This window comes from Crocodylus porosus, unplaced genomic scaffold (genome assembly GCF_001723895.1).
Source record: "Crocodylus porosus isolate Cpor-Errol unplaced genomic scaffold, CroPor_comp1, whole genome shotgun sequence".
NCBI classification, from domain to species: domain Eukaryota; kingdom Metazoa; phylum Chordata; order Crocodylia; family Crocodylidae; genus Crocodylus; species Crocodylus porosus.
In genome coordinates, this window is record NW_017728886.1 from 1018880 (window position 1) to 1034413 (window position 15534).

Consider the following 15534-nt stretch of genomic DNA (forward strand, 5'->3'; position numbering starts at 1 on the left):
GTGGTCGCCGTAAAAAAAATAAAAAAAAAAAACTATATAAAATCTCATCTTTAAATGCATGCATGTGGGAGTGTCCCATAATGATTAAGATATAGGGCAAAAAGAGGCCAGGCTTGTCATCTTAATTCTGACACCAACCAGGATGAGTTTAGGCAAATTGTTTCTCTTGTTACCAAAATTTTTTCATCTGTAAAATAATTATAACACTGTTTCACAGGGAAGTTGGCATGTTTATGAAGAGCTTTGAAATCCTTGTGGAAAGCTGTATATGTACATTGGCTAAGAAAACATATTTTTCTGTTTTTTCAGTGGTCTTGTAAGCTGGCTGCAGCTAATCAAAAAACTTATTTTTACTTTGCCTTTTTCACATACTCTTAGATAAACCCAGGAAAAACAAAAATTATTTATCTGCAGGCTTTATCTAGTAAGTTTGTAGTTGGGATCGGTGTTCCACATGGCAACTCCTGGTTTATAACTTCTATTGTAGCCGCCTCTTAACTATCCCTCTTGATGCAACGTAGTGAATGCTACACCGTCTACTTCCTCCTCATAGTTAATGTGCCTCAGCTGCTTCTCAGATCATACTTTTCACTGCTGTTCTTTCTCTGTTCACTATTTATTTGTACTGAGCCTGCAGCAGTATTCTGACACCACAGACTCTGCAGGTTTTGTAATTCATTGTAGAAGATTGGGACCAGTTGGGTTTTAAGAGTGGATCACAGCACTGAATTTGCTTGTACAATTAAGGGCTCCAATTAATTGTTGGTCTAGGTTGCATTGGTAGCATTTATCTACCTGTGTCGTGTGACTGTATCATTCTGACTCCCCTTTAAAAAAAAACCAAACAAAAAACCCATGATCAGCTAGATTCACTCAAGTAGCATGGTGTGCGACTTGTGTTTCATGCCCCAAAGGCCATGTGTTCATTGACAGTCCCCCCCCAAACCCCATTTTCCAGGGTTGAATGTCTTTGCCTTTTTTGTGATACTAAGTTCCTTGCCAGGCTCATGTTGAACAGACAAATGGAGCAGACTCTGGTAAAGCAAAGTTATCTTCTCTGAAAAAGAAACTTCAGCTGGTTACCACATAGTTTTATGAAACAACTTGTCCGTGCATCTTTAGCAGAGCCTCTTGTTCTGTGGACAGGCTTGGCTCAAAGGAAAGCTACAACCATGTTCTCGCCTAAAAGAGGGATTTCTTTGTACCTCGCAACAAGCCAAGCTCCTCCCAGAACAAAAGACTTGCTAAGAATCTGCAGTCGGTTTGTTTTGGAGACCATGTAGTAACCAGCTGCAGCTCTTTATTCAGCGAAGACAACGCTCTGCCTTGCTTTCCCAGAGTCTTAACTTTGCCTGCTCTAAGCATCATTAACCAGACAGACGGAGACTTAATAGCCTGGTTAGGCCTCTCACCTGGCTCTTTTCTCTGCCTCAACAAATATTCATTTGTGCAAAGTGGAACAGTTTGAGCCAAGAGGATTTGAGACCCCTGCCTTAAAATGCCTGGTTTTTGCCAGGGGTTTGAGACCCTTTCCTGAGAGGTGGGACACCTGGGCTTGGGTCTCTATTCCAAAACAGGCAGAAGGATTTGAAACCAGGTCTCTCACCCTAAGCAAGTGGCCTAATCACTGAGCTGCAGGTACGAGGAGTGACACAGTTGCCATGGTCACTTTTCTTAATTTTGAGATCAGTTTACGTTTTAAATATCAATGCTACTTTTTTCTAACTGGCAGACTTACATTCAGCTTGGATGCAAAGGTCTAGCTGTGTTCCATTTCTTGCAACAACAGTATTGAGAATTAAGTGAGAACGTGCATATTGATGCTCAAGCTGGCACAGAAGCAACCTATGTTACCTATGACAGCACTGCAAAGCAAACAGGAGTGCAGGTTCTCAGTAAAATAAGTAGATCACAAAGCCGTTCGAAAGGTACAGTTCTGGTTTGCTTGATCTCTGTCCGTGATGATGACTTTTCCTTACTCCTCTTTGTGCACTTCCAGTGGGAGATGCAGACAGTCTGTTTGAAAATGCAGAGACCCCTTAGTTTTGCCTCTTGGATTTGGATTATGTTGTTTTTTTCAGGTGTTGGTACAATAGTCAAAGTAGAAATTGGAAGAAAAGACAGTGAGGATGGGTTGAGTTTTTTGGTGTTTTTTCTTTGTTGTTCAGTTGTATTTGTTTTTTGGGAGGAGTCCCCCCCCAACTTTTATGCTATTTCTATAGTACTGTATTAGTTGAGGGTCTCACTGACTTAACAGATGCTAAGGTTCAACTCATAGCCCCCCATCCATTTCACAGGTGGCAGAACTCAAGCATGGATGGGATTTGTTGCTGCAGCATACTTTAAGAGTCCGGAAGACCTCATCATAACCTCTAGAGCTGTGCATTTTCTGTGGGTGGGAGCGGTAGTGTAGCACAGTACTAGAATAGCCACACACAAGACGAAGTGCTTTCTTTTATTAGGTAGGGTTGCTGTGCGTGGTCCCATTACTTTTGGGGATAACTGAGCAGAATTGCCTTGCAGACGGCATTCTGAAATGGAAGGTCATGTGAGCAGCCATCTCGCTTGCAGGTACAGTCAGGGAAGAGCCAGTCGCTAGGCACTCTGAAATGCTTCACAAAGCAATTAGAGCATGAAAGACCTTGGTTAAAGCCAAATTCTAGTTCCATAACGTGAAACTCTTTCAATGAAGTGTGAATCCTTCAGATCACCTGGCCCCCTTGTAAGGACTTTTATGTCTGCATCTGCTTCTGAAACCCTGGGACTCTCCTGCTCATAACAAAACCTCTTATCTGAATGGTGAGCACTTTTGTTAAAGGAGCAGCTTCACTTCTGCACTTCAGACTGATGGACACTTTCAGGCAAACAATTGAGGCATAAATAGGCCTGAAACCTAATCGTACTTTTGAAAGCCTTCCTGCATCAAATAAAGCTCATTCCTCTTTTCTTCCTTTTGTAACGTGTCAGAGGCTTAATGTATACATTAAAATCAAAATGACGTCTGTGTGTGTGCACACGCATACCCCAACCATATTTTATGTCTATCTGTGTGTATAAAATGCATGTGTCTATGTATGTATGTATGTATACACCCCCCATATGTTATATGTGTACACATCTCCATATTTTATCTATATGTGTCTGTGTATGCATGTACACACGCACTCCATATTTTATATTTGTATATATGTGTGCCTGTCTCTATATGTATACATACACACATGTTTATATACATGCGTGATATATTTATGTGCGCACACATACCCCCCCCCCCACACGTATATGTAGTGAGAGAGAATCCACATTGCAGTTAGGGTCTTTGCACTGTAAAGTAGCATTGCAGTCCAGTGAGGACTTCTCTTCCCATTTGCCCTAAATATCCAGGGAGACTTAAGATCTTTAGGGAGCCAGGCTGTGTATGTGTGATGGAGTAACCTCAGCTCTGTTAAACCCCAGTTTATTAGCTGTTCCTATAAAAAGTTGTATGAAACCGCAGATGTTACATTTGAAAACCTCCTTGTGTCAAAGGATTCTTGCAGGAGCTTTTTGGGGATGTAGGCTGGTGAATGAGAGAATTTTTTAAATTTTTTTCCCCTTTGGGCTAATCTCTGTTTTGCTGGGGCAGGTCATTGGGGACACAACTTCTGTTCCTACATCTGTGAGTGCCTTGTTTGAATTTGGGCTAGTCCTTTCACATCTTTGCTACTGTTTCCTGTCTGTAGACTAAGGTTTATAATCCACACATGCAGCTTGTGAGTATTTTAAAGTCCTTTGGGGAAAGACTGTCGAATGCAGAGTACTAGTGGTTCTTGCTTGTGATACTCCCCCTTTACATCGTTCTCCTTCCTCACGCTAGATGACTAAATCACTCTTTTTTTTTTTTTCCCCTTGCCATAAAGAAATGCAGCTAAAGGGAGGCCTAGGGAATCCCTTTCAGCATCTTTCTTCTGTGGATGCCCTTTCCCTGCACATAGTTTTAGTGCCCTTTACTGGGTCAGGCGATTGAGCAAAGCAGCCTCCAGAAAGGCTGCTGATCCATGGATAATAAGGCCAGAAGGGCCTATTGTACTCATCTGGCTCATGCTCTTGCATGACACAGGGGATCAGGTTTCATTTTTGTTCAAAGTCCAATTGTTTAGGGTTGAACTAAAGAAGATCTTGGAACAGGGTGGAGGGGGTGGAAACAATTGGACTTTCAATAGAAAACTGCCAGTGATGCAGAATCCACCGCAGCCCTTTGCCCAGTGGTCCTCAACCCTGACAGGCGCAAGGGCCCCCTTGGAAAATGGCAGTTCTTAGTTCTCACTTGGTTTTTGGCTACAGAAAAATGAGACCCATTTTTCTGTTGCAAAGAACTTGAGAAGATCACAACAGGGCAGGAAGAAATCCATAATGTTAAAAACAATTTGAAAACCAGGTTTATCCTGTGCATCATGTTTGCACACCCAGCCTTGTACCCTACGACACACTGGAAAGGATGTCAAGGCATCCGGGGGTGCCACAGCACCTCGGTTAAGAATCAGTGCCGTAGCAAGTTGTATATTACTCCCTAAGTCAGTGCTTTATTTCTAGTCTGATTTTTGTCTTTCTTTGGCCTAATAGGATCTTGTCATTCCTTTGTCTCCCAGACTCAAAAGTTTTCTATCAGCAAATTTGTTCCCTCCAGTCCTGAGTTCCTACAGCACCTATTTGGGGAACTTGCTGGCAGCCTAGTTCCCAGCTATTCATGTGATCCCTTTCATAACCCCACTGAGTTCTCCCTTAAAGGCTGTAGCGAGGCTTCTTGGCCCCTCTGCTCCTCTTGAAAGGCAGCTATCTAACTTCCAACCTATTTTTACCCACATCCAGTTCACACCCACTTTTTCTTGTGCCATCATTGTCCTTTTAGCTTCAGCAGCTCTTCTCCCTCTATTTAACCTTCCCGATCAGTTCATGGGGAGCCATATATCCGCAGTTGGCCTTTGTTTTCCTAGGTTAAACAAAGCCAAGCTCTTCAGGTCTCCACTAGGAAGGGAGGTGCTCCATTAGCTTAATCGCCCTAGTGACCCTCCTCTGCATCTGCTCCGGTTCGAGTTCATCTGTTAAACGCAGGTGACCAGAGTTGTGTACACGTTCCAGGGCAGTTTTTACCAGTGCTTTATACAGTAGCATAACTACTCTCCTGGAAATCTTTCTCCCGCTGCATCCTGAGGTTGTATTTACCTTTCTCTTGGCTGCATCATTTCAGTCACTCGCACTCCTGCGATTGACTAATGCACAAAGTATTTATAGACCGTGATAGTCATCCATTAATCTTCTTCTGATAAGCTCAATAGAATGAGCTCCCTGTGCACTCACTATAAAGGATGTTTTCCAGTCCTCTCATTATTCTCATGTCTCTTCTCTTAACTTTCCCCAATTTATTGACATCTTCCAACTGTACACTCCAAAAGTATTGCAGTAGTGGCTGAGCTGGCATCGAATAGAGATGTAACCGCACTACTCCTCGATTCTCCTGTTTATACATCTAAGAATTGCTTTAGCTCTTCTGATCATGGCCATGCGCTGGAAGTCAGGAGGGATAAGCATCTGAACATGATCCCCACACCTCTGAGTCACCACTTCCAAGATTAGGTCCCCTGTCCTATAAGTGACTTGCATTCGTTTATCCGAGGTGCATCATTTTAGGTTTAGCTTTATTAATACACACACATCGTTGTCTTGTACCAGCCCACCAAGCAAGCCAGATCGCTGAATTGGTGTCCTGTTCTTCTTGCTTAGCATCCTCTCAGTGTTTGGCAGTGGCAAACCTTGTCAGTAGTGATATGCATCACTTCCCCCTCCCTTCTAGGCAGGTTGGGGTGTTATGCAACATAAGGCCGAGAACCGGGTCCTTCTCAAAGAGTGCCTGCTGTGTGCTGTTTCCTTATTACAGTTTTATTTTGAGACCAATTGGCCACTTTCATCCATTTGAAGTATACCATGTTGATTTCTACATGGGTCCAATTTCCTTTCAAATGCCCTGTGGTAGCCAGGGAAATGCTTGACAAAAGGCCAGGTTTACATAGACTGCCCCTCATCAACCAAATTTTTGGACCGTCCTAAAATATCAGGCTAGTTTGATAAGAACTGTTTTCTGTAAGCTCGTGTTGATTGGCATGGATTATATTACTGCCCCCTAGCTCTATTAATAAAGAGTCTTGTCAGCCATTCTCTTACCTTCTCCCAAATGGCTGGTTGGCTGTTTGGCCTATAATTAGGCAGGTCATCCCATTTACCTTTTGAAATACTACCGTGACCTACTTTTATTTCATCGTCTTCTGGAACTTTGCCCAGTCTTCCAAGGCTTTGCAAAATCAACATTAATGATCCAGAGAGCTTCTTGGTTGACTTCTTTTTTTTTTGAAGCTCCTGAATACAAGTTTTCTGGATCTGCTATTTTTAAGTGTCCAATTTACTTTGTTGCTGTTTAACATTCCCCTTCCTAATGAACGCACATTGGCTCCCCCTCCCCGATATGTTTGGCACTTTTAAAATGTTCTATGATTGATTTAATTCTTGATCCCACATTACAGTTTGGAAAACTAAGGCATGGGGAAGTGAAGTAAATAGTCCTAAACTGCACACTCAAGCAGTGTTGGAACCAGAATTAAAGCGCTTAATTCCTGTGCTAAGGTCACTGAACCCTTTTCTTGTAGTATGAGCTTTACTCTCTGTTGTGGTCTGCTGAAGTGCGTGTTCAGCAAAGCCAGCCTATTTTCTCCCCTATAGTGTACAAGCATCATGGTGCTACCACATTGTACCTAATCATGACCACACCAGAAAATAAGGTTCCCTGGCTCAGTTCTACAAACCAGACAGCCGGCTTTTGCTGAATTCTGCATTTTGTTTTTGAACAGAGATGTGATGGTGGCTAGTACATTTTGCCATTTAAGAACTCATTCTTCCTTTTCCCTTCATGGTTGAAACTGAAAATACTAGAGCATTTTACAAGTAAAAAGCAGACAGTGTCGTTGTATTTAATGACTGTCTCATTTAGATATCATTTTTTTAAATGATTAATCCTCCTCAGATATGCACATGATTATCTGCAGTAGTAAAGATAAACCTTGTGGGAGATCTTTGAGGCTGGTTGGTTTTGTCTGTAGTCTATTTTTTGCTCTCTTATGTTTTCAATGTAGCCTCGCTTTTAGCTTTTCATAAAATGGGACTGCTGTGATAACTGGTTATAAAGGAAAACAGGGGTTTCTTTTATGGATGCTTTGAAAGCATATTAGGCAGAGAGTCAGGCATAGCTACCTAAAGCTTTTTGGGTAGACTCTCTCCTAGGCTGAAGCAGAATGGCTACATTGGGAACAACTTAAATCTTTACTTGCTTGCTGTAGAATGCTGTAATGGGGTCCGTCTTTAACTAGTTGTATGATTTCAAATCCAGCTGAGCAAAGATCTCTAGAATGGCTGATGCATACCTGCAGTTGCTGCTTAGGCCTCCTGTATGTGTCGTTCCATGCAGCAGACATCATTAATGAGATCTGTTTTACATGACATGCGCTCCTCAGCTACTATAACCTGCTAACCTTAGACCTAGTTTCTTTTCCCCACATTATAATACCTCTGTGCCGCTTACTCACAGTGCTGAAAGGCTTGAAGTAACGTGACCCTGCCTAGGGGCAGTACTCTTCATGTTAGAGCCTAGCATCTATCTGCTTTGACTAAAAAGTTCTGAAAGCGTAGGATGATTGTTGATCGTCCTTCTGAACTTAAAAGATTGAAAATGAATAACAAATAGATGTTTGACAAAAGTGAACAAATGTTGGAATGTAGACATCGGTTCATACATGGTTATTTAATTCTGTAACTCACTGAACTCCCTTCTGTAACAGATGCACGTGGCTAAACTTTGTATGTTTTACCCTCAGCACCTGGCAGCAGTGGAAGAGAGAAAGATCAAATCTTTGGTAGCTCTCCTGGTAGAAACACAAATGAAGAAACTGGAGATCAAGCTTCGTCATTTTGAGGAGCTGGAAACGATCATGGACAGAGAGAAAGAAGCTGTAAGTGCAGATGTTGTCTCCCATATCCTAGAGCAGAGCCATTGACTGAAGAGATCTGTGTTGTAAGGACAGTTGGGTCATTAACAGATCCCTTCAAATCTGCACCCTTTGTTAGTTCACCTAGCACTGATCGTTAGTTAGTTACTGCTCATTTCACCAGTTGCATCAAGTTGGGTGGTGTTGCAGATAACTTGGAGGGCAGAGCTAGAAAGCAGAATGACCTGGATGACGGCAGATGTTTTTCCAGTCTAATCAGATGAGCTTCAACAAGGACAAGTGCAAAGCCCTGCACTTGGGATGGAATAATTGCATGAACAAATACATACTGGGGAATGACTGCCTAAGTTATAGGACCGCAGAGAAGGACCTGGGGGTTACAGTGACCATAGGCTGATTATGAGCTAACAGTGTGCTGTGGTTGCAAAATAAAAAAAAAAAAAAAACACAATAGCATCATAGGCTGTATTTCCAGGAGGGTCATGTATAAATCAAGGCAAGTGATGTCTTCTGCCCAAAGTTGTATTTTTATACTTTTAACCTGGTTGGTCTTTAGTCTTTGTCTGTTCCTGTTCCTGGAGAAAGTTGCCTCCACAGCTCTCAGGAGCCTGTGTCTCCTACTCAGCACTTCGTGTGTTTGCTGAACCTGGAGTGCCCTCCCTCCCAGTGCAGGTGCTGTCCTCTGGGGATAGTCAGGTGCTTTAAGCTGTAGAGCTCCCTGGGCAGATTACATATCTCTGAGCTGGAGGGTGAAAATGCAGCTCTAAGAGGAGGGAAAGCCAAAGGAGACTACAGCAAGAATTGGGATGTGATGGGGAAGCAGTTGATTAAAGGGGACAGAAGAAGAAAGAGCAATGGGATAAGAGAGAGGGGCCAAGAAGACGGATGTGGGGGGAGGAGGTCAGTGGAGGGGAGGGAGAGCATGTTTGAGTAAAAGACCCCGTGCTTTTGTTTTGGCCTTGGGAAGGGCCTTGGGGTCTTCCCAGCACAAATGCAGTGATCCTAAAACAAGCGAACGACAAGGGCATCAGCCATTCTTGGTTTCTTCAGTCACTCCGTTTTGCTGTCAGCGACTACTTTGCTGTGCCCTGGTACACATTCAAAATCGGGAATACCACAGAGGAGGTGCAGCCTGCAGATTTGTCACTGGTGGCTGTGGTGTTTGCTGAGCCAAGCTTTGTTTAATTTATTGGCTGTTTTTCCAGGTGAGATCTTGTGTCATCCTAAGTACTGCAATGAGCCCAAAATAAAATGTTTCATCAGGGACTCGTTGCCTTTTCCATACCCCCGTGGATCAGTTTGCTGTCCCTCTCGTGCAGAGGATGGTGGTGGATGTAGGCGAGATGAGATACTGACATGCAATTCTGGGTTTTTCCTACTCATCCTAATAGAGTTAATGGAATTTACATCCTCGTCCTGGCATTAATCAGACTGATAGGGTTTGACAAACTGGTCTCTTATCACAACTGAATGTCAACAAGGGTTTCCTCTTTGCTCGGCTTCCTCTGCTGTTCCAGCATGTCATCTGCCTCTGACGCTGATTGGCAGCTCAAGAAATGGCCGTAACTAGGTTGAAAAGGTTCTCTATGAATCTCCTTATCTTTGGGGGATATAGTCTGTTACAATGACATCCCTTTCTCCATTCTGAGGCACATGACATTTTCCTTTTTAAAATGTATGTACAAACTTGCCCCCTGGCTCCTGGTGGCTAAAATGCAGCTTTATTCCCCTGACATGCTGGATATTTAGCAGAGTAATTAATTCAACAAAAGGAGAAGTTCAGGAGTGGTGTTGTGGGCTCTCTGCGCACGTCCTTCCAGCTGTGTTCAAGTTGTCACAGCCCCATGTTAAAGGTCACCTACTTGTTACTGCTGGAAGACATCCCCCACTTGGGGCTGGAAGGGACGGGGTTTTAGGCACTGCACATTGTGTTTAATTTGTAATCTGAAGCAATTTCAGTACCGTTAGCTCAGATGGCGTGTCTGGAGGCTCTATAGATAGGAGCCTTGTTGACCCAGACTTTGGGGTAACACATGAATGAATGCATTCTTTAGTGCGGAGGGAGGGGGGAAAGCAGAGGGGTGGGCTGGTGACGGCTGTTGTAGCGGTAAAGAATACATCCACGCAGCAGTTGCTTTTTGCAATATCCCTGTGGATTAGATAGCTTCTCTTTTTGAAAACGTTTTACACCTTGCTCCATTTGTAAGTGTGGTAGAGAAGCTTCTGTCATTCCTGGCCACGGCACTCTCTGCCTCTCCCCTCCCCCATCAATTTGTTTTTGGCGGGGTAGGGTTTAGCAGCCAGGCATATTTTTAGGCATGTGTTGGCATTGTGGGAATACTCATAATGACATCTCATTGGATTGCCCTCTTGAGATGTACTGTAACGAGATGATGGCATAAAGATGGAGAGGCGGGGACGTGGTAGCACAAAAGCGTGCTGCAGTGGTACTTCCCTTTATTCAGCCTTGCTCTTGGAGCACTTGCTGTAATTCTGCTGTGAACTGCCTACCACCTCTTGGCTCTGCTTTCACACAAGCACCATCGCATCACTGGTGTATTTGTCCCTTCATTTGAGCAGATTCCTCCTGGTAACGTCAAATCAGTCAAGGACACAGAAATCATAGCAGGGTGAATAAACACGTCATGGTCATTACATGCTGAAAAACATTCCCCAACAAGAGCTATGCATTATTCATTAGTGTCCCCATCTGGTTCTGTTTGTGAATGCCTGCTCTGTAGCAGAAGGCTGTTCTCATACATGTGCTGGAGGTGAATGTCTGCTACATGGGTGGAGTTGAGGGGTCTTTGTGTGTTGTGAAAGGGTGCTCCCGAAGATTAAAGGCCTCCGAATGCAAGCAAAGTGTTAAACCCCAAAGCACGGCTTGTTGCTTAAAGCACTCCCCTTTGAGCCTTGAGAGCAGAGATGCAACTTTCTGTAACATGGGTTTTTAGCCTCCTTGCGTTTTTTAACTTGATATAAGAAATCATAGCCACCATCACTTTTTCTTTCCTTCCCTAGGAAGAGATGGCTTAGCCAGAATCCAGACAAAGGCAATTCATATCCACAGAGCATTATTCAACCACATGGAGATTGCAGGGGAATTAGGAGAGGAATGTATTAGCTGCCTGTCTTCTAGGCTGATGTTGGTTTCTGACCTGCTTCCTAGTTAGCATAGAGAGGATGTCTGTTTAAATGAGGTTGCCAGCTGGCATAGTTCATACTCAACTCTCCACAAATCCAGTTTCTCCACATTTTCACTAGTTTCTTTCATGGCTTCCTGAACAGAAGAGGTTTGTATAGTTCTGGTGAAAAGTGTTGTTGTAAACCTCCACGAGACCAAAGGATGTACGATTTGTATGTTAAATGCTGCTGATTTTAAACAACTCAGATATTTTTCAAGCGAGTTATGGCTTAATGTACCAGGCTTGCTGACCATGATGAAACAATCACTGAGGGACTTACAGTAAGAACCCATTTCTGCAGTTAACAGATTTATTCAGTGTCTTGGTTGTGGGTTACAAGGCTTGGCCTCTAAACTCCCACAGTGACCTGTTGGTAAAAGAAGTTGAAGGGAGAATCATCCTGCTAAAACTGCCCCGCGTACAAGCCAGACCCAGTGATGAGTGGGTCATGGCGACGTGCAGCTCTTACTCTGGAAATTGGGGCCTGTAGTTTGTGTTGCGGGGGCAGAACTTGATCGTGGAGGATTTTCACAGGGGATTCCTCAGGTTGTATGTGGTTAGGACGCGGTGACTTTCTTGAACATGGTGCAAGAAGGTGACTGGATGCCAGTGAAGGTTTGGAAATGAGTGCAGGTCGGCCATTCATACCGTTTCTCTTGTAGACCGCTGTAGTGGCATTGCCGAGGCCAAAAGCACCACAGTAAATTTTACCTATGGCAAGTAGCACCGGGCAACACCCCTCGTTAATAGCATGTGCTATCGCTGATTAGGGAGCAGCACTGAGCTGAACAGGTGTTCCCATCTGGTTATAAGACTTTCTGGAGGACGTGACCTTCCTGCACCTTCTCGTTTGTAACTTAGCTGTGTTCTCTCTTTCTTCCCTCGTCCCCCGTCTCCCCTGGCTTGACTGTAGCTAGAACAGCAGAGGCAGCAACTGCTGACGGAGCGCCAGAACTTCCACATGGAGCAGCTGAAATACGCTGAATTACGGGCCCGCCAGCAAATGGAGCAGCAGCACAGTCAGAACGCCCAGCAGTCACACCAGCACTCCAGCGGGCCGGGCATGAACCCACTCGGGGCGCCCACACATCCGGGCTTGCTGCCCCATCAGCAGCCCCCTCCGTACCCCATGATGCATCACCAGATGCCCCCTCCTCACCCACCGCAGCCAGGTAAGAGATCAGTGTGACAGGTCTGTCTGCACCCTTTGTGATGGACTTCAGCTGGGAAAGAAAAGAGGTAGCGCTGTGTTAAGTTGCACAGAGAGTTGCATGTGGATTCATGTAGCGTGGTGCTTACAGTATAACAGGTGCTGCTGACAAAGCGGGAAGGCAGTTTGAGGCCAGAATGGTTCGCGCAATTCCCCTACATAGCTTCATTTGGTCACTCTCCTCAACCTTGCTATAGCTGCAGCCTGCCTTTGTCGACAAGCCTAGAATCAGGCAATCGAAACATTTTTGTTTCTTTTTCTTGGGTTGCTTCTTGCTTATGTTAGGATATGCGAGTGAAACCTGGCATCTCCCCAGTATCCCTGTTACTCACTGGTTCAGCGATGCTTCTTTCCAGCTCTTCTTATGGAAGGCCACTTTTCATCATTGTCATCCCCATACCAATCTGGAGATACTCCAGGGCAAAGCCAGCCCACGTCAACATGGGAATAGCAGCTCTGAACATTTTCCAGGTTCCAGGAAAAGTGCTCCAAAAATGAATACGTTATTCTACCCTTGTTTTCAGTGTAGCATCCCTCAGTCCTGCCACCAAAATGTTGGTGGGTGGGTTGTAAGTGCTGTAAATGCAAATGTATTGCTGGCCTAGATTATTCATAATGAATAGCTAACATTTTGCTACTATATAAAGATGGAGAAGAGAGTCCCTGGCGGGGAGAGATCCTGCAGTCTGCATTAGGCAGAACACAAAGAGAATGGGGAGAAAGAAGGGGAACTAGAAGCAGAGGGAAGAGGGTGCTAAAATAAGCAGCTCAGATGCACAAGAGACCAAAGCAGAGTGAGAGGAAAGGAGTGGGTAGCACAAGTGCAAATTCCAGGGGCAGGGGATTTGGAAAGAGCAGAGGAGGGATACCTCATGCACGGGAAGAGAGTACTGTTTAAGGACAGGAAGCAGCAGAAGGAAACTCGTGAAAGCCGAAGCGGGCATCACAGCTAGCAGGAGGAATGGGACAAGGCAGGCAGAGCGCCAGCAGGGATGAAATGCGAGGCAGCAAGAGCTGTGCCTCTTGCTACTTTGCTTCCTTGCAGTGGGGTTAAGGCAAGCTTCTACCAATTGAATTTCCTGGGGGTTGTTCTGGTTTGTAGGCAGCTACTGCTGAGGATTTGCAAGTTTTTTGTGAGGATTTGGTGAGGACTTTCTAGTCAGCCATTTAAACTCTAGTGCCTAAAAGAGCAGTTGGGAGACTCCATTGGTTCCCTCACCTTCTCTCAGATGCCCCAAAAAATCCATCGCCAAAACTAGAAAAAGGGTGGGATAAAAGAACACCCCTCAATAGAAGGAGCAAATTCCCAAGCAGTTTTTATACATCATAAACAAGCAAATTAGGGGATTTGCATCCTTTGCAGGTCCCCTTCAAAGACCTTGAAATCTGAGGTTATGGGCCATGGGTGTCCGTGATATGGTCAAAACAGCTGGAAGGGAGCCTGTTGTTAGGCATCCCGTGTTCAGATGTGAGAATGAAGAGTTATAATAGAGGGAGGGTTAGTGAACAGGGTGAGAGCATGGACGGTGATGGAAGTTGTAGTGGATGAAGTGTGAATGAGAGTGGAGCACTGAAGGAAAGAGCAGATTTTGGAACATTTTTAAGAGTGAAGTGACTAGACTCGGTGAGGCTGGATACGAGGAGAGGAGATAGGAGTCCACGTTAGCGCCAATGTCAGGAGCATCACAGTGTCCGTAGCAGAGACTGATCTTCAGTAACAGAATAGTCCATCAGACTCCTTCTGCCGCAGCCGTCCTGCTTCTGGTCTTCTCTTGCAGCAGTTAAAGTGACTCCTTTGTGAGATCAGCTGCAATGATCCAAGTGATGCATGACTTCTTTCATGCAGTAGAACAGAAGCATCCTCCCCTGTCTGGAGCCCAGTGCTGCTCCCCAACTGCTCTCCTAGCTTTTTCATCCCAATCCTCTGAAGAAGTAAGATGTCCATTAGGAAAAATCAGAGAGTACCATGTACCTGTTACTTTGCAATGGAAAAAAAATCCAGCCAATTCAAAAAAAAAAAAAAAAAAAAAAAAGACTTCTGAATCTCACTTACAAAATGTGGTACTGTATTCTGCAATAATGGGCCAGACCATGCTCCATTACAGTGATACTATAGTGTTTGGGATGGGGTAGCAGAGTCTTAAGTATGAAAGGCTGTTAGATTTCTCTATCTGAAGAGCTCTAACCCACAGGAAACCAGTAAACACCAAAAATTTACTGTGGGCAACAGGAAAGATGGCAACTCAGGTGCCACTGTGGAGTTCGAAAAGCAAATAGGTAAACATGGGGGGCAGATTGCTAATATCAGAAGTAGAAAGCCAGAAAGAATCAGTGGATTAACATCATGGGTAAAAGGGAAAAATGATGAAGATAAATGTTGCCAAGGTGGTGAACGATTTCATTGCTTTGTTCGTCAGTGCTGAGGAGATTCTTGCCTTTGGACTGATTCTTTACTGAGGATAAAGATAAGACATTTTCAGAGGTTGAGATATCAGAAAAGGTGCATATTGGTAATTTAACGTTCAGTTAGTTCCTCATCCCAGCTGGTCCATCCAGAAGTTGTGGTGGAGCCTAGGAATGAAGTCACTGACCTGCTAGCAAGAGATTCAGCATCTCATTATAACTAACCGCTTTTCCAGAGGGCGGTAGGGTAGCAAGCATCATTGTTCTTAGGGTTTTGAAAAGTGCTGTGGGTGATCTGCGGGATTAAAGATATGGAAGCCCTGCATTTGTACCTGCCAAATGAGCTGAAGTGATGATTAAAAACAGAGTAGCACCACATGGAAGGTAATGATGTGATGGTCTAACAAGCAGCTTTTGCAAAGGAAAGAAATCCTTACTAATGTCCTGTGGGGGTTTTTTTGATCATGTCTATAGAGTAGTTGATAAAGGAGAGCTGGTAGATTTATTTAGGCATTCAAAAAGCCATTGAGACGGTCCCCCACAAGAGGCTATGGAAGAGTTAGTTCTGGGATGAGATGTGGATGTTGTCGAGAGCCAGTAACTAGCTTGGAGATGGAAAGCAGAGAGTGAAATTAGTTGATATTTGGTCTGGTAAAAGGTGTGCTGCGGGGATCACATGTGAGATCCTGTATTAAATACGTGCTCT

The 15534-nt window shown here is 44.3% G+C and overlaps 1 protein-coding gene across 1 annotated transcript in view; it reads left to right on the forward strand.

The window, feature by feature from the left end:
* The window catches only part of SMARCC1 (SWI/SNF related, matrix associated, actin dependent regulator of chromatin subfamily c member 1), a gene marked incomplete at its 5' end in the record, with an annotated part of 134336 nt that overhangs the window by 95731 nt on the left and 23071 nt on the right, over positions 1 to 15534 (forward strand). Inside the window, 2 exons of the mRNA XM_019536695.1 lie at positions 7899 to 8033; positions 12129 to 12387. Of these exons, the coding sequence (XP_019392240.1) occupies positions 7899 to 8033; positions 12129 to 12387 (394 nt within the window). The remainder of the gene's footprint in view (positions 1 to 7898; positions 8034 to 12128; positions 12388 to 15534) is intronic.